Source organism: Rana temporaria, chromosome 11, assembly GCF_905171775.1.
Source record: "Rana temporaria chromosome 11, aRanTem1.1, whole genome shotgun sequence".
Classification (NCBI taxonomy): domain Eukaryota; kingdom Metazoa; phylum Chordata; class Amphibia; order Anura; family Ranidae; genus Rana; species Rana temporaria.
In genome coordinates, this window is record NC_053499.1 from 143,251,640 (window position 1) to 143,270,179 (window position 18,540).

At 47.4% G+C, this 18,540-nt stretch overlaps 1 protein-coding gene across 5 annotated transcripts in view; it reads left to right on the top strand.

Annotated features, from left to right (window-relative positions):
- The window catches only part of MTSS2 (MTSS I-BAR domain containing 2), a 71,129-nt gene extending 54,736 nt beyond the window's left edge, over positions 1–16,393 (top strand). For 3 of the 5 annotated variants that reach the window (XM_040329302.1, XM_040329303.1, XM_040329304.1), the window contains 8 exons: positions 3,091–3,248; positions 5,295–5,402; positions 6,942–7,039; positions 7,528–7,726; positions 7,825–7,899; positions 9,900–10,061; positions 11,630–11,795; positions 15,199–16,393. In XM_040329302.1, coding sequence (XP_040185236.1) covers positions 3,091–3,248; positions 5,295–5,402; positions 6,942–7,039; positions 7,528–7,726; positions 7,825–7,899; positions 9,900–10,061; positions 11,630–11,795; positions 15,199–15,983 — 1,751 coding nt within the window. In that variant the 3' untranslated portion in view covers positions 15,984–16,393. The remainder of the gene's footprint in view (positions 1–3,090; positions 3,249–5,294; positions 5,403–6,941; positions 7,040–7,527; positions 7,727–7,824; positions 7,900–9,899; positions 10,062–11,629; positions 11,796–15,198) is intronic. The other 2 variants (XM_040329305.1, XM_040329306.1) reach the window with 1 other exon arrangement.
- Positions 16,394–18,540: the final 2,147 nt, after the last annotated feature.

The window sequence follows — 18,540 nt, forward strand, 5'->3', positions numbered from 1 at the left end:
ATCTAATGGTTATCTATGCATAGATACGACGGCCCAGATTAGGACTTACGACGGCGCACATGGCACTGCGCCGTCGTAAGCCCTTTGAGGCCCCGTACACACGATAGAATCCATCCGCAGATAAATCCCAGCAAATGGGTTTCAGCGGATAGATCCTATGGTGTGTACACGCCAGCGGATCTTTTTCTGCGGATAAATCTCCCCTGGAATGGATTCCAGCAGATCGAATATTTGCTGACATGCAGAACAAATCCATCTGCTGGAGTCCATCCCAACGGATTGATCCGCTGGTCTGTACAGACTCACCGGATCCATCCGTCCGAAGGGATCCCCCGCATGCGTCGTAATGATTCGACGCATGCGTGGAATTCCTTATATGACAGCGTCGCCGCGTCATAATCGCGGCGACGGCGCGACACGTCATCGCCAGAGGATTTCGGCGCGGATTTCAATGCGATGGTGAGTACACTCCATCGCATTAAAATCTGCTGAAATCCTCGAGAGGATTTATCCGCGGAAACGGTCCGCTGGACCGTATCCGCGGATAAATCCTCCCGTGTGTATGGGGCCTGAGAATCTGGGCCACAATTTTTCTATATTGCAGCCAATGCCAATCAATAGATGTGGTGTCTGCATTTTTTTTCTTTTTTTGGGCTGAGAACATTTTCAGCAAGTACAGTGAAACCTTGGATTACAAGCATATTCCGTTCCAGGAGAATGCTCGCAATCCAAAGCACTCGCATATCAAAGCGAGTTTCTCTATAGAAGTCAATGGAAACAAAAATAATTTGTTCCACGTTGACTTCTATGGCATGCAATACCGCATGTGGCCAGAGGTGGGGGCGTCGGGAATACTCAGAAAGGTTCGGGGACAGCTCGACTGAACTCGGAAAACCTTGTAAAGGCTCGGGAAAAGAGTATTTCCAAAGGGCTCCGAACGGCTCCGATTGGCTCCGTTCGGCTCTGCTTGGCTCCGGCGCCCCCCCGCACCTCTGGCCAAATGTGGTATTGCACACCGCTGTGGCTTGAATCCTGCTCGTTTTACGAGACAACACACGCAAACCGAGTCAGGATTTAAAAAAAAAAAATCTTGTATTGCGAAACGCTTCCTCGCAATCCCAGGTTTCATTATACAAAAAATTCACCTATTGATCTCGCCAGAACTTCGGTGTGTTCATGTCACTTCCTTTTAAGCTGACCTGAAATCTCACATAATGTTATCAGCTTTCCCAGCTATTCTCTGTAAACTACAAAATAACATGGATGAAGAGGGGGGGATGGGGTTTGTAGTCCAAACCTGGAGAGCAGCTTTGGATGACAACACGGCTCCTCAGAGAGCGCTGTCACCTAAGGACAGGGAGTGTGTTACTGGCAGGATCACCTGGTGAAAATAAAGGAAAAATAAAAATGAATGCAGCGGTCACATCTAAGGACAGGGATGCTGTGATACATTTTTGTTTTTGGGTTTAGATACACTTTAACGTTCTTTTTTCCTTCTATTACCTAATATTGCCGTCTTCTGGCACACACTGAGAAATCCTCTGCTCCTCCTTCTAGAGGCATTTCAATCAGACAAAGATCAATGTGTGGTAACTAGATGTGCGCTTTGTTTTGTTGCGAATTGAAATTCAGACAAATTAACAAATTTAAACTAATCTGAAATAAAACAGCATTTCATAGGGCACAGTAGTGGCAATTGATGGGCACACTGGCAACATTTGATGGGGCACAGTAGTGGCAATTGATGGGCACACTGGCATAATTTGATGGGGCACAGTAGCGGCAATTGATAAGCACACTGGCAACATTTGATGGGGCACAGTAGCGGCAATTGATGGGCACACTGGCAACATTTGATGGGGCACAATAGCGGCAATTGATAGGCACACTGGCAACATTTGATGGGCACAGTAGTGGCAATTGATGGGCACACTGGCAACATTTGATGGGGCACAGTAGCAGCAATTGATGGGCACACTGGTAACATTTGATGGGGCACAGTAGGGGCAATTGATGGGCACACTGGCAACATTTGATGGGGCACAGTAGCGGCAATTGATGGGCACACTGGCAACATTTGATGGGGCACAATGGCAACATTTGATGGGCACAGTGTCAGCAATTGATAGGCACACTGGCAGCAATTGATGGGCACACTGGCAGAAATTGATGGGCACACTGGTAGCAATTGATGGGTACAGTAGCTGCATTTGATGGCACAGTGGTGGCAATTTATGGGTACAGTGGCAGCATTTTATGGGAACAGTAGTTGCGTTTGATGGGGCATAGTAGCGAAAATTGATGGGCACACTGGCAACATTTGATCGAGCACAGTAGCAGCAATTGATGGGGCACACTGGCAACATTTGATGGGGCACACTGGCAACATTTGATAGTCACACTGACAGCAATTTATGGGCACAGTAGCCGCAATTGATGGGCACACTGGTAGCAATTGATGGGCATACTGGCAGCAATTGATGGGTACAATAGCTGCGTTTGATGGCACAGTGGTGGCAATTTATGGGTACAGTGGTTGCGTTTGATGGGCACAGTAGCTGTATTTGATGGGCACAGTGGCTGCAATTTTTTTTTTGTTTGTTTGCGCCCCCCACCCCCAAAAAAAAAATTGAGCACCAGCCGCCACTGCATCGGAGACAGAAAAAACAGTCCACAGTCTACTTCATGGTCCAGCTCAGCCTTCATTTTCCTCAAATGAATTCACATCTATGACTCCGTACCGTCCACTGCCGATGGAATGATGATTTCCTTTCTCTTCCATTAAGGGAAACAGGATGTCATTACCTGTCAGGTTATACTGCCGCCTAAAGGAAGATTGGTAGATGGCACTCTAACCCAACAGTTATTGGCTTCCAGTGTCCCTCAATGGACGCTAAGGAAAATATTTTTACAGTGAGAACAAAAATCCTATTTTATTGACTATACCCACCCCTGAGGAATTAAATCTGGCCTCTGATTGGTTGTCCTTGGCCTGGGTATAATTCAGTGCCATAGATCGGCACACATAACTCAGACCCCCCACTGTGGCCCTTGATGTGACAACAATTGTTTTTTTTTTTTGGCACACAGGGAAGGGTGATTTACAGCCCCAGCTGGACCACGCTCTACAGGACGTGAACGACATGTACCTGCTGCTGGAGGAGACGGAGAAGCAGGCCGTGCGCAGGGCGCTTATCGAGGAGCGCGGGCGCTTCTGTACGTTCGTCGCGCTCTTACAGCCTGTGGTGGTGAGTACCTAACATCACACATGACTGAAATCAACATCTGTCCAAGGCCTGTCAACAAAGCCATGTGCACTTGGTGTTACTTTATTAGGTATGCCTACTGGTAAAACAGCCAATGGGACAGGTGCAACTCAATGCATTAAACATGGAAACATAATCAAGGGGTTCAGTTACTGTTCAACCAAATGGTACAATGTGGGAGATGCATGTATCAAATGGGGTCTAAGCCAATAACATTCGAGAAGGATCATTTCACAAACTGAAAAATCATTTCACCCGTTTTATTGGTCCATAAAGACATGGTCAACCCAGAGGTGTAACTAGAACCTTCAGGGCCCCAATGCAAAAATCCATGACCCCCCCTCCTCCCTCCCATTGATCCTGGGGTTCTTTCCTCCTATTCTGGGGCCCGCCTCTTTATTACGGTCCCGCAGTGGACCCCCTTTCTACCATCTTGGGTAGAGTTGCCACCTTTTCTTTAAGCCAAAACCAAACACTTTAGCGGCGCCTTCCTATTATAGGCCATGGGGAAGAGAAGCAACTGTATATTAATGACCATGGGAGAGGGGCAACTCTATATTAATAGCCATGGTGAAGGGGGAGAGGGGCAACTCCATATTTATGGCCGTGGTGAAGGGGGAGAGAAGCAACTCCATATTTATGGCCGTGGTGAAGGGGGAGAGAAGCAACTCCATATTTATGGCCATGGTGAAGGGGGAGAGAAGCAACTCCATATTTATGGCCGTGGTGAAGGGGGAGAGGGGCAACTCCATATTTATGGCCGTGGTGAAAGGGAGAGAGAGGCAACTCCATATTAATGGCCATGGTGAAGGGGGAGAGAGGCAACTCCATATTAATGGCCATGGTGAAGGGAGAGAGAGGCAACTCCATATTTATGGCCGTGGTGAAAGGGGAGAGGGGCAACTCCATATTAATGGACATGGTGAAGGGAGAGAGAGGCAACTCCATATTTATGGCCATGGTGAAGAAGAAGAGAGGCAACTCCATATTTATGGTCGTGGTGAAGGGGGAGAGAGGCAACTCCATATTAATGGCCGTGGTGAAGGGGGAGAGAGGCAACTCCATATTTATGGCCGTGGTGAAGGGGGAGAGAGGCAACTCCATATTTATGGCCATGGTGAAGGGAGAGAGAGGCAACTCCATATTTATGGCTGTGGTGAAGGGAGAGAGAGGCAACTCCATATTTATGGCTGTGGTGAAGGGAGAGCGAGGCAACTCCATATTTATGGCTGTGGTGAAGGGAGAGCGAGGCAACTCCATATTTATGGCCGTGGTGAAGGGGGAGAGAGGCAACTCCATATTTATAGCCATGGTGAAGGGGGATAGAGGCAACTCCATATTTATGGCCATGGTGGAGGGAGAGAGAGGCAACTCCATATTTATGGCCATGGTGAAGGGAGAGAGAGGCAACTCCATATTTATGGCCGTGGTGAAGGGAGAGAGAGGCAACTCCATATTTATGGCCATGGTGAAGGGAGAGAGAGGCAACTCCATATTTATGGCCATGGTAAAGGGGGAGAGAGGCAACTCCATATTAATGGCCATGGTGAAGGGAGAGCGAGGCAACTCCATATTAATGGCCATGGTGAAAAGGGAGAGAGACACATGCATGTGTGTGTGTGTCTACATATATATGACCCCGGCACATTGATTTCCCTGCCGATACAGTGAAAGAGAAGAGCATAAACACTTCTCTTATGGCAGAGCCAGTAAAAAGGAGATCTTTCCCATGTTCCTGCTGCTACACAGAGCGATAATACTAATGTGCATGGGGTGATTAGGGTGTGCCTGGGCACACCCGGCACACCCTGTGCGCACATCTATGGTATATATTGAACGATCCCTGTTCAGCTCTGTAGTTATTGCAATCATGTAACACAGAGAGTACTTTGAGCACCAAATGAGACTCAAGCAACATTACAGGCAGCTGAGAGCCACATGGACATTGTGAGCCCCCTGATGGGGACAATATGTCCTGTTCCTCCACCCAGCTGTGCTCACATCAAACACAATGTTCTCTTGTTTCAGACAGGGGAAATCCATCTTCTGGGAGAGGTGACTCACCTGCAGGCAATCATTGATGATCTGATGGTGCTGAGCGATGAGCCACATAAACTTCCTGCTGCCAGTGAACAGGTGAGATGAGAACAGTATGACATCATCGAGAGTACACATTAGATTGTAAGCTCCTTTGGTGCCGAGATTGATTTGACTGGCTCAGTGTTTTCAGTACAGCACTGCTGTATATGTCAGAGCTATTTAAATGTATAATAATAATAGTGTGTGACTGTGCAATGATATTGGTATGTAAGCTCCACTGAGGCTCATATTACTGGCCCAGTATTCTCTGTGCAGCGCTACAGAATGTGTTAGAGCTATATTAATGTATAATAGCACAAGACCATGACAGTAAGATCCTGTGGAGAGAGCAATACAATGATAACAACTAATAAGGTTCCTTTCCTTTGAAAGGTTCCTTTCATATATGACCCCAGCCCATTGATCTCCCTGCTGGTGTCCTGTCAATATGGGTCCCCTGTCGGATAATGCCTAGGCTGGACTGCGCATGGAGCCGCTGAAAATCTCAGAGGATGAACAGCTGTTCTGTTCCTGTACACGGCGCATGCGCAATCAACACGCCGCTCGCGCCCGATGCTCGGGGGAGGGTTATTCATTGCATACAAGGGGCGGATGCTTTTCTCAAAGGGGCGGATGTATTCTTGAGCAGTGTTCTTTTGGCGATTGGTTTTCTCAATAAACTACACGTCTTTGCGCCCTTCAGTTGTGTAAACATGCCAGGGCCGGCCCTACCATGGGACCCGATGGTACCATTGTACCAGGCAGCACTTTCAGGGGGGCAGCAAATTTCCTGCTTGCACGCCATCCCATTCCACCAGCTCCACTCTCCACTCCACTGTGGGGCTAATTGCCGCCCGACCGCTCCTCCCGTTCCGCTCTCCGCTCCACTGTGGGGTTAATTGCATGAATAGAGCCATAACAGGTCCTTTTTATACTCCTATATACATGTATAGACCCATGATAGGTCCACTTTAGTTATCATGATATAAAATAATGGATGTGGGGGCATTTTGGTGGGCGCAAATTTTTTTTCGGGGTGGCAGCATTTCATTCTTGGTACCAGGCAGCACAATGTCTTGGGCCAGCACTGAAACACGCCCCTCAAAGAAACGTAGTTTATTGAGAAAACCAATCCCCAAAAGAACACTGCTCAAGAATACATCCGCCCCTTTGAGAAAAGCATCCGCCCCTTGTTCTATTCCGTCCCTTGTTGTATGCAATGAATAACCAGCCCCAAGCATCGAGATCGAGCGGCGCGTTGATTGCGCATGCGCCGTGTACAGATACAGAACAGCTGTTCATCCTCTGAGATTTTCGGCGGCTCCGTTTGTGCAGTCCAGCCCTGGCATTATCCGACGGGGGACCCATACCGACAGAACACCGGCACAGTGAAAGAGAAGAGCATAAACACTTCTCTTATGGCAGAGGGAGATATTTCCCATGTTCCTGCTGCTACACAGATCGATATCACTAATGTGCATGGGGTGATTAGGGTGTGCCTGGGCACATCCGGCACACCCTGTGCGCACACCTATTGTTCCTTTATTCTTCCTGATTTAATAATGAGATATAATGTTAATGTTTGTTGTCTTGTAGGTCATTAAAGATCTGAAGGGATCAGACTACTCTTGGTCCTATCAGACACCTCCGTCTTCTCCCAGCAGCTCGGGATCTCGCAAGTCTAGCATGTGCAGGTAAGTGTACCTGAGCACCTGTAGTATGCTCCCCTCCCCCACCATCCAACCATATATTGAAGCCAGAACCAGGCTAATCCACCAGTTGCCTGCAGGCACTACCAGGGATGCCGGGGGTTTGCAATGGCTTTGATATCGCCACCATAGCTGGAGAGCAGCAAATTCTCCTGCCTGCCCCTCCTCATTAAGACGCACTGTTAACTAGGGCAGCGCCTCTCAACCGTGCTATGGCAGGGCCCCTGATAAACATTCCTACGGTCAATTGATTCTGCGTGGGTGGGTTTGTAAAACAGTTCCTTCGTTTTAAATTTTGGTATGACTGAGAAATGCCCATGGAAAAGGTTCAGACAGGGAGCTTATATTATAAAGGATTTGGAGTTTGGCGCAGACCCGTTGGGTTGGTACACGGTTGAAAAGCACTGACTTAGACCCCCTGTATCCAGTACTCACCTCTCTTACCTCACCAATGCTCTGACCATTTATCACAGTACAAAAACTACCCCCTCCTGGCAAGCTGCCTCGCACCCCCACTCACCGGGTTCCACGTGTCGATATCGCAGCCTCCCACAGACCGTCGGAGGTGGCCAGCGCTTGGTCAGTGCGACCTCCCAGGATTCGGGATGTAGTTTCCATGAGACCGCTTACTCCAAGCCACCATCGCCTATGCCATCGGATATTACGAGTCAGGTAGGTACCTGGGAGTGCTGTGTGTGTGTCTTGTGCTATTCTGTAAATACTAAGCGGCCACTAAAATCTCTCTTTAACGTGTCTCTTGCGCTCATCAGAAGTCATCAAGCTCGGCGTCTTCAGAGGCCTCAGAGACTTGTCAGTCTGTCAGTGAGTGCAGCTCACCTACTTCGGTAAGTGTCTCTTTGTTATTGTTCTGAAGGGGGTTTTGGGGGGCAAATCCTATATACACAATCCTATACTCACAGTCAGAGGTGTATTTAGGTTTTGTGCTGCCCTAGGCCTGACTAAACTCATGCGCCCCCTAATTTAAATATGACCCACCTCTTCCTTTTTAAGACACGCCCTATCATCTGTAAACCACACCCCTTCCACTTTAGGCCCCACCTTTTCCTGTTAGAGCTCCGCCTCTTTCTCTCTGTACATTAGCACACTCACGCACCATTCACTCCATACTTACATCAATCAATCCAGTTGCAGTTGGCTCCACCATGTGTATGTATGAACACGAGTTAGGGACTTTAGATTGTAAGCTCCTTGAGGGCAGGGACTGATGTGACCTCTGTACCCTCCCCGCACCTCTGTACCCTCCTCATACCTCTGTACCCTTCTCGCACCTCTGTACCCTCCTCATACCTCTGTACCCTCCCCGTACCTCTGTACCCTCCCCGCACCCCTGTACCCTCCCCGCACCTCTGTACCCTCCCCGTACCTCTGTACCCTTCCCGCACCTCTGTACCCTCCTCATACCTCTGTACCCTCCCCGTACCTCTGTACCCTCCCCGCACCCCTGTACCCTCCCCGCACCTCTGTACCCTCCCCGTACCTCTGTACCCTCCTCATACCTCTGTACCCTCCCCGCACCTCTGTACCCTCCTCATACCTCTGTACCCTCCCCGCACCTCTGTACCCTCCCCATACCTCTGTACCCTCCCCGCACCTCGTGCGGAGGGCGGCTTTGGTGCCCGTGCCGCCCCCCGCAAAGTGCCGCCCTAGGCCTAGATACATCCCTGCTCACAGTTGATCCAGAGGAAGGCGAAAAACCCCAATAAAGCATGATCCAGCAGGGGTAAAATTCCTTCCTGGTTTCCTGAGACACAATCGGATTTTCCCTGGATCAACTTTACCTATAAATATTAGTAACTATCCAGTTATATTATGTACATTTAGGAAAGAATCCAGGCCATTTTTAACCACTTCACATCCAGCATAATGTCAAATGACGTCCACAAGGTGGCTCTGCCATCCCGGGTGGACGTCATATGATGTCCTTGGGCCTCCCGGCATCCCACGGGTGCCTATGCGTGTGCCCGCGATTGGCAGTTACAGAGCCAGGGACGTGGATCTCAGTGTGTAAATACAGAGATCCACGTCCTGTCAGGGAGAGAAGACCGACCATGGTGTGTCCCTTGTACATAGGGACACTGATCGGTCACCTCCCCCAGTCAGTCACCTCCCCCCACAGTTAGAATCACTACCTAGGGAACACATTTAACCCCTTGATCGCCCCCTAGTGTTAACTCCTTCCCTGCCAGTCACATTTATACAGTAATCAGTGCATATTTATAGCACTGTTCGCTGTATAAATGTGAATGGTCCCAAAATAGTGTCAAAAGTGTCCGAACTGTCTGCCGCAATATCGCAGTCCTGACAAAAATTGCAGATAACTGCCATTACTAGTAGAAAAAAAAATCATAAATCTATCCCCTATTTTGTAGGCGCTCATAGGCGTGCGCAGGGGGTGTGCCTGGGCACACCCTAATCACCCTGTACGGTGCAGATTCCTCCTACTGATATTTTACCAAAGCCCTCCAATGGGGCTCCTAAAAAATATATAAATAAAAATAAAAACCTAAAATAATAAAAATAAAAAACGGTTGACACCGTTCACTGCCCTACTGACATAGCCACTGTTGTTCGCCGCCCCCCCCAGCCCATAAAAAATACTACTGACACCATCTATATTTTTATACATTTGGGGTGCACACCCTAATGCAATAAGCTGCGCACACCTATGTAGGCGCTATAACTTTTGTGCAAACCAATCACTATACGCTTATTGTGATTTTTTTTTTTTACCAAAAAGATGTGACTTTAATTGCACTATAATAATTACCCTTGGGAGGCATTGTACCAGAATCATCCAATCACCAATTATTGATCTCTGTTACAGGATTGGTCTCGCTCTGGCCAATATGAAACTCCCCCGGCCAGTTCAATGCAGCGCAGGAAGGATCGCGTAGAACACCTCCGAGAAGCAGAGCTTGGTCCCGGATATCAGAGTATGGAGGATCCTTACCGCCCTCGGATGTCCCCCGCTGTCATTGCTGCTAAGGTAGGTTTATTATTGTGATTTATGACCAGAGCTGGAGGCACCAGATATAGACCCAGAGGGACTAATCAGCTTCAAGGGATCATAACATGGTCTGTCCTGATAGGAATGGAAGGCTACATTTATGGAGATGTCTGGGACAGTGCTCCAAAATAAATCAATCTAAAAATAAATACACAATGTATCAAATTAATCTCAATAAAAAATCCAAACCCCCAAAATAAATACTTTATCACAATAACATCAATAAATCAATCAATCTAAAAATACATACACGGTGTATCAAATGATATCAATAAATAAATAAATCTACAAAATACAATTATTTTACTAAAACTGGAGTGCAAAATCTGGTGCAGCTATGCATGGTAGCCAATCAGCTTCTAACTTCAGCTTTGGCAAAAAAAAAAAAAACTGGAAGCTGATTGGTTTCTATGCAGAGCTGCACCAGATTTTGCACTTTTTATTTTTACTAAGTCAACCCCAATGCAATAAAATAATACCAATAACTAAGTCAATATCCCGATAAATACACAATGCATTAAAATAATACCAATAACCAAGTCAATGTCCCAAAATAAATACACAGGCCCGGATTCAGAAAGCACTTACGTCGACGTATCTACTGATACGCCGTGTAATTGCACGGATGCGCCGTCGTATCTATGCGCCTGAGTCTCAATGCAAGATACGCCTGAAATCTGGCTTCTTCCGACCGATGTAAGTCTCCTACGCCGTTGGAGCCTGGGAGCATATTTACGCTGGCCGCAAGGGGTGCTTCCATTGATTTACATGTCCAATATGCAAATGACCGAGATACGCCGATTCACAAACGTACTTGCGCCCGTCACATGAGTATACACCGTTTACGTAAGGGGTACGTCCGGCGTAAAGTTAAAACACCTATAGGGAGGCGCAACCCATGCAAAGGTATGGACGACGGAACAGCCGTCGGATTTTACGTCGTTTAAGTAGGACTACGTGAATAGGGCTGGGTGTAGGTTACGTTCACGTCGTAGGCATTGAGCCGTCGTATCTTAGGGCGTAAATTCGACGTGATTCTGAGCATGCGCGCGCATGCGCCGTTAGTTCGGCCCCTCATTTGCATGGGGTCAAGCTTCATTTAAATGTATCACGCCCACTACCTTCCTACTTTGAATTAGGCGGGCTTACGCCGGTCAATTTACGTTACGCTGGCGCAACGTAGGGAGCGAGTGCTTTGTGAATACTGCTCTTGCCTTTCAGAGTTACGTTGGCGTAGCGCATATGAGATGCGCTACGCCGGGCACAAAGATGCGCCGATCTACGTGAATCCGGGCCACAGTGTATCAAAATAATAGCAGTAATATCAAATACACTAGATACATCAGAGATCACCAATACTAATCACCATTTACACTGTATGCAGGCAATATTTAGTGCGGTCAGCCCATAAAAATAACTTTGCCCTCTTTTTACTGCCAATGACTGGCACAAGCCAATGGTTTCTTAGTAATTTTATAGAGCTACATTAGATTTAGATGTTCAGAGAGTGTGAAATTGAACGGTTTCCTTTTGTCTCGGTGTGGCAGCATGGAGAGGAGGTGTCCCCGGCCGCCAGTGACCTGGCCATGGTACTGACCCGTGGACTGAGCCTGGAGCACCAGAAAAGCAGTCGTGATTCTCTGCAATACTCTAGTGGCTACAGCACCCAAACCACGACCCCATCCTGCTCCGAGGACACAATTCCATCACAAGGTAAAAACTTTGGGTGTTCCCCACACCATTCTATCATAAATTCTGCTGATACTTCATACCCCACCAATAAAACACCAGCAAAACACCATGGCAGGCACAAATATGAACATGTATATGTTTAAAGTGATTATAGCGTAAATGCATGTGTATGTGGATGGTCCAACATCTGGCAGGCCAGTATCATGGCATGAAAGCAATAGAACCTCCTGCCAAGTCAGTAAATATATCCCTTGTAGTACAGCAACATCAATTGTTAAAGTTCAAAAGAGTACAGCACAACTGTAAATCTTCCAAGAGCAAACTATCCATCAAAACTCTGTGACCATACATGAGGGAGACTAGTTAGGGAATCCACCAAGAGGGAGAATAGTGAGAGAGGTCACTAAGAGGGAAACCATTGAGAAAGACTATTAAATCAGCCAATAAAGGAGACTTGTTGGAAAGGCCATAATGAGGGAGAAAAGTGGGGGAGGTCACCAAGAGGGAGGAGAGTGATGGAGGTGACCAAGAGGGAGATGAGTGAAGGAGGCCACCAAAAGAGAAACGAAATAAGAAGGCCACCAAGAGGGAGACGAGTGAGGGAGGCCACCAAGAGGGAGACTAGTGAGGGAGGCCACCAAGAGGGAGACTAGTAAGGGAGGCCACCAAGAGGGAGACTAGTGAGGGAGGCCACCAAGAGGGAGACTAGTGAGGGAGGCCACCAAGAGGGAGACTAGTGAGGGAGGCCACCAAGAGGGAGACTAGTAGCAAAGGCTACCAAGAGGGAGACTAGTAGCGAAGGCCACCAAGAGAGAGACTAATAGGGAGACCACCAAGAGGGAATCCACCAAGAGGGAGAATAGTGAGAGAGGTCACTAAGAGGGAGACCAATGATTAAGACTATTAAATCAGCCAATAAAAGAGACTTGTGGGAAAGACCATAAACATAAATAGGGAGAAAAGTGGGGGAGGCCACCAAGAGGGAAACTAGTTGGGAAGACCATCAAGAGGAAGGCGAGTAATGGAGGTGACCAAGATGGAGATGAGTGAGGGAGGCCACCAAAAGAGAGACAAAATAGGAAGGCCACTAAGAGGGTGACCACCAAGAGGGAGGCTAGTAAAGGAAGGCCACCAAGAGGGAAACTAGTAGGGAAGACCATCAAGAGGAAGGCGAGTGATGGAGGTGACCAAGACGGGGATGAGTGAGGGAGGCCACCAAGAGAGAGACAAAATAGGAAGGCCACTAAGAGGGTGACCACCAAGAGGGAGGCTAGTAAAGGAAGGCCACCAAGAGGGAAACTAGTAGGGAAGACCATCAAGAGGAAGGCGAGTGATGGAGGTGACCAAGACGGGGATGAGTGAGGGAGGCCACCAAGAGAGAGACGAAATAGGAAGGCCACTAAGAGGGTGACCACCAAGAGGGAGACTAGTAAAGGAAGGCCACCAAGAGGGAGACTAGTAGGGAAAACCACAAATAGGAAGGCGAGTGATAGAGGTGGCCAAAAGGGAGATGAGTAAGGGAGGCCACCAACAGGGAAACAAGTAAGGGAGGCCACCAAGAGGAAAACTGGTGAGGGGGGACTTCAAGAGGCAGACTAGCGAGGGAGGCCACTAAGAGGGAGACTAGTAAGGAAAGCCACCAAGAAGAAGGTGAGTGATGGAGGCGACCAAGAGGGAGAAATGTTAGGGAGGACACCAAGAGCAAGACGAGTGATGAAAGCGACCAAGATGGAGATAAACAAGGGAGGCCACAGAGAGAGAGACAAGTAGGGGAGTCATTAAAGGAGACTGGTAAAAAAAAAAGCCACCAAGAGAAAGAACAGTGAGGGAGCCATGATAAAAAAAAGACTAGTGAGTCATAGGGCTGTGCTGTACAGATTGGTGTGAAGAAACTTGAGTGTCTGGCATAAAGCCCTGACCTCAACCCTACTCAACACCTTCTCATAAATGAGTACAAATTCCCACAGACACACTCCCCAGAGGAGTGGTGGATGTTAAGCTCTATATTAACTACTTGCCGACCGCCCACCGTCGTTATACGTCCTCACTTTAGAGATGAATATCTCGGTAACGGCAGCAGCTGCTGCCACAATCGAGATATTCATCTCTTCTGTGGGCGGCCGTGTTAACGATAATGGCGGTCTCCGTGGCGGATTCACCGCGAGATCGCCGTTATCGGTGGCGGGAGAGGGGCCCCCCCCCTCCCGCCGCTCGCCCGCGCCCTCCGCCGCTTACCGTAGCCGTCGGTAGCGGCGGAGGAGATCGCGACCATCCGGCTGGTGAGCGGGGACGAGACTGAAGGAAAAATCTCCTTCGCCCGTCCCCATAGCTCCGCTGGGCGGAAGTGACGTCAAAACGTCAGTCCCGCCCAGCGTCTTAAAGAAACATTTTTTTTTTTGTCATTTGAAAAAATTACATTTCCAATTTTTTTTTTTTTTTTTTGCATTTAAGCCCAAATATGAGATCTGAGGTCTTTTTGACCCCAGATCTCATAATTAAGAGGACCTGTCATGCTTTTTTCTATTACAAGGGATGTTTACATTCCTTGTAATAGGAATAAAAGTGATAATTTTTTTTTTTTTTTTTTTTTCAGTGTTAAAAATTCTAAAATAAATAAAAATAAATGCGAAAAGCAAAAAAAAATTTTTTTAAAGCGCCCTGTCCCGACGAGCTCGTGCGTAGAAGCGAACGTATACGCGAGTAGCGCCGACATATGAAAACAGTATTCAAACCACACAAGTGAGGTATCGCCGCGATCGTTAGAGCGAGAGCATTAATTTTAGCCTTAGGCCTACTCTGTAACTCAAAAAATGCAACTTGTAGAATTTTTTAAACGTCGCCTATCAAGATTTTTAAGGGTAAAAGTTTGACGCCATGCCACGAGCGGGCGCAATTTTTAAGCGTGACATGTTGGGTATCATTTTACTCGGCGTAACATTATCTTTCACAATATATAAAAAAATTGGGCCAAATTTATTGTTGTCTTATTTTTTCATTTAAAAAAGTGAATTTTTTCCAAAAAAAGTGCGCTTGTAAGACCGCTGCGCAAATACGGTGTGACAAAAAATATTGCAATGACTTCCATTTTATTCTCTAGGGTGTTAGAAAAAAATATATATAATGTTTGGGGGTTTTAAGTAATTTTCTAGCAAAAAAAAATGGTTTTGTCTCGTAAACACCGACTCTGAAAAACAGGCCCGGGGCTAAAGTGGTTAATGGCCATGGTTTTGGAATGGTATGTCCAATGAGTTCATACAGATGTGATGGTCTTCAAATGTTTGGTCATATAGTGTATTTATAAGGAGAATCGAGCATTCATATCAGAAGATATAATGTGAGTATTTCTTATCTTGGTATCTGCTCAATGTGATCTGTAATTATGTTCGATAATGTATACTTAGATGAAATCCTCTTGTTTTCACAGGTTCTGACTACGACTGTTACTCTGTGAATGGCGATGCAGATGGTGACGGCTCTGCTGACTTTGACCGATCCTCCACTGTTCCACGGAGCAGCAGTTTGGCTCAGAATTACCGCCGTATGCTCCAAACCAAGCGTCCGGCTTCTACAGCAGGCCTACCTATTGCAATGCCTCCTGCTGGCTCTGCTCCACCACCACCACAAGCTGGCTCTACCCCTGGTGTGGCAACAATACGCCGCACTCCATCAACCAAGCCCACTGTAAGACGCACTTTATCCAATGCTGGACCCATTCCATGTCGCCCTCCGATTGTGCCAGTAAGAACCCCCACAGTGCCAGACTCTCCAGGAGGAGGGCTGGGAGGACGTTCCCGTGTGGGGAGTGAAGAGTGTGTTTTCTATCTAGGAGGGGAAGACGGGAGCCCCCTTGACTATGCCAAGGCATCCCCAAAACGTCTCAGTCTCCCAAACGCAGCCTGGGGAGGAGCAGGAGAGATGTCTGTCTATGGCGGTGGAGGAGCGGATGAAGAAGACATGGGAGGAGGCCTTCTGGCAGCTAATCGACACAGCCTGGTTGAGAAGATTGGGGAGCTCGTGGCAGGGGCTCACGCTCTAGGGGATGGCCAGTTTCCCTTTCCATCAGCCCCTGACAGGAGTCAGATTCCCGCCCCCGCAGGTGGCGGGGGCGGATCAGAACCACCGGCTGGCGATATGCTGGCATCAATACGCAGAGGGGTACGGTTACGCCGGACCCAGACAAATGACCGTTCCGCTCCCCGTATCTTGTGATTGTGAGTTGGAAGGTTGCTAGGATCAAGGATTGGTGCTCCAGATGGGGAGGGGAGTGACATATACTGTGATGCAGGAAAATTGCAAACCTAGAAACCAAGGGGTAAACATGCAGCTGTATCCACAACCACAAGGGTTACATTTGGTTCCAGACCAACATGTCCGAACCATTCCATGCTAGTCGCATGCAGACCAAAACCAAACACACCATGTATTTTCCATTTGTGAGAACAGCATTGCTGGAGTGATCGAGTAGATGGTGTGTATGGTCCCCCCCCCCCCCATGGAATATTACTGCTTAACATACAATTCTACGAACATCATCTGATTGGACCGAAGAATACCCCTGAGGTTCACAAGTCAGGAAACTGTCACCTACACCGCCGGATAACCACAACCAACACACAAACCGAGACAGAGAGATAACCACAACTTTGAAGGAACCTAGCATGGCTTCTGTATTGTCTGTTGACGAACGAACAACCCCCCCCCTATTCCCCCAAAAAATCCCAAAATATAGTGGGCCAGAAATAGTCAAATAATTACCAGCCGGTATCCAGGAGGACTTACCGCCAATAGTACAATTTGTTCTGCTCTTATTATATCCAACTCAAGATTTAGGGTGCTAAACTAAATATGAATTTTAGTTATTTGTAACATTCTGTGGCATTATTTTCTTGTATGCTGAATTGTTTCAACGTGATCGTTACTCGTTGTCGGCCATATTGCAAAGAGAAATGGATGATCCATGAATTATTTCAGAACAAGTAACATTCCGGAAACTGTGCCGATTCTCTCTGTGGTCCGGCTTGTGTGAGAGAGGGCAGATGGTGACACACTGATCACAATGGTGGCCTGAGCACTACTACTACTACTACTACTCCTGCCATCCACAGAACTTGGGACCCCCTAATTCCATGCCTATATCACGTGAAGCCAATGCTCAATTTGTGCCAAACAGAAGATGTTTCAGACGCTAAGCAGCTGCCAGGTTAATGCAGCTTGATCAATACACGGATCAGGGCCGATCCTAGGGTCACAGGCGCAGAAATATTTCCACATGGGCGTCGTCGTTTTACTAACTCCTCCCCTTTACAAATGTTTCTATGGCAATGACTCAACCACGGAGATGCACCCCCACAAAGTCTTCATTACCCTGGGATTCTTACAATAATCAAAATACCGGAAGAGAAGCAGAGAACTTTCTTAGGACCTGGAGGGGGGCCTCTGTGATGGACACAGAGAGGGCTTCTGTTAGATGTTCGGCGCCCCCACCTCTGCAGGCGCCTGGGTGCAATGCACCCCGTGCACCCTGCCTAGGATCGGCCCTGACACGGATTGTGACAATGACCAACCCGTCGTGGCCAGAATAAAATACGAATAAAGGTTGCGACTGCTGTACAAGCACACTGAGGCAAGGACAGCAGCTCTGGGGACATTGTGTTGGACTGTGTTGGACTAATGGAAACTTGCCTCTGGTCCTTTAATCATTGGAGCTTCACAAGAAAGCCTCAAGGAGATGAATTGTTCTGACACATGCCTTTAATGATCACAGAGGCCTCTATGACAACGTCCTTCAAATCAAGCCTTGTGTTATCTCAGTCCCGACTCTCCTGCCCTCTCCCTGTTCTATGCCAGGCAATAGGCAGCATGCACTTCGACCACTGAACTCACTGCCACCAGCCACTGATCACTGCATGCCACCCAATCTGCTGACATCTCATCCAGTAATACTGCAATAAGGCACATCAGTCACACTGATAGCCTATAGGAAATAGCACTTAGGAAAAAAAAAATATATTTTAGAACTATTAATTTAATGCAAAAAGTGACTCACTGTAGATATTCTAAGCATACCCGTTGCTCTAAGACTAGATCTTATTGTGTAAGGCGCAATCCTTCACAAGGGACCCCCCAATCCAACCCCTGGGCACTGCCGTTCCTATAAAATAACACAAGGTGGCAGTAGAAGGTCAACATTAGGTTGGTAGATTAGTGGTTGACCCCAACCTGGGGAGGGGGGGGGGTCCCCCTTATTGCTCTGACATGTTTCAGGCATTGTTCATGACTGTAAAAATAAGAACAAAAGACAGCCCATGAAACATCTTTTCAGGTTACTTTTCAGCCGCCTGGAGATGTTTTTTTTTTGGATGGGTTATTTAAGGAAAATGATGTATGAAGAAGGATCCCTACAGATGGAGGGTGACCTCACAGACTTAAGATGTAAAAATTAACTATAGAGTGATTTTTGTTTTTCTCCCACATAGGAATTGAAAAGAATAACTATATCTCCCTATAGTTTGTAGAGGGGGGCAGAAGTGGAGATTTAGCAGTGAGCGGATAGAAGATATTTTTACCCAGCTACTGGCTGAGCCAATGGCAGATAAAAGAAGAATATGTATTGCTCGCAAGGAGACTTGTGACGTATGTAGCTATCTAACACCACCTGCTGGTTGGGTGGAGAATTGCAATGAGCTCTCTCCATTGCAACATTGTAGCAGAAATTTAAATAATTCTTGTTAACTTTAGACTTTGTTCATATGTTTCCTGTAATGCT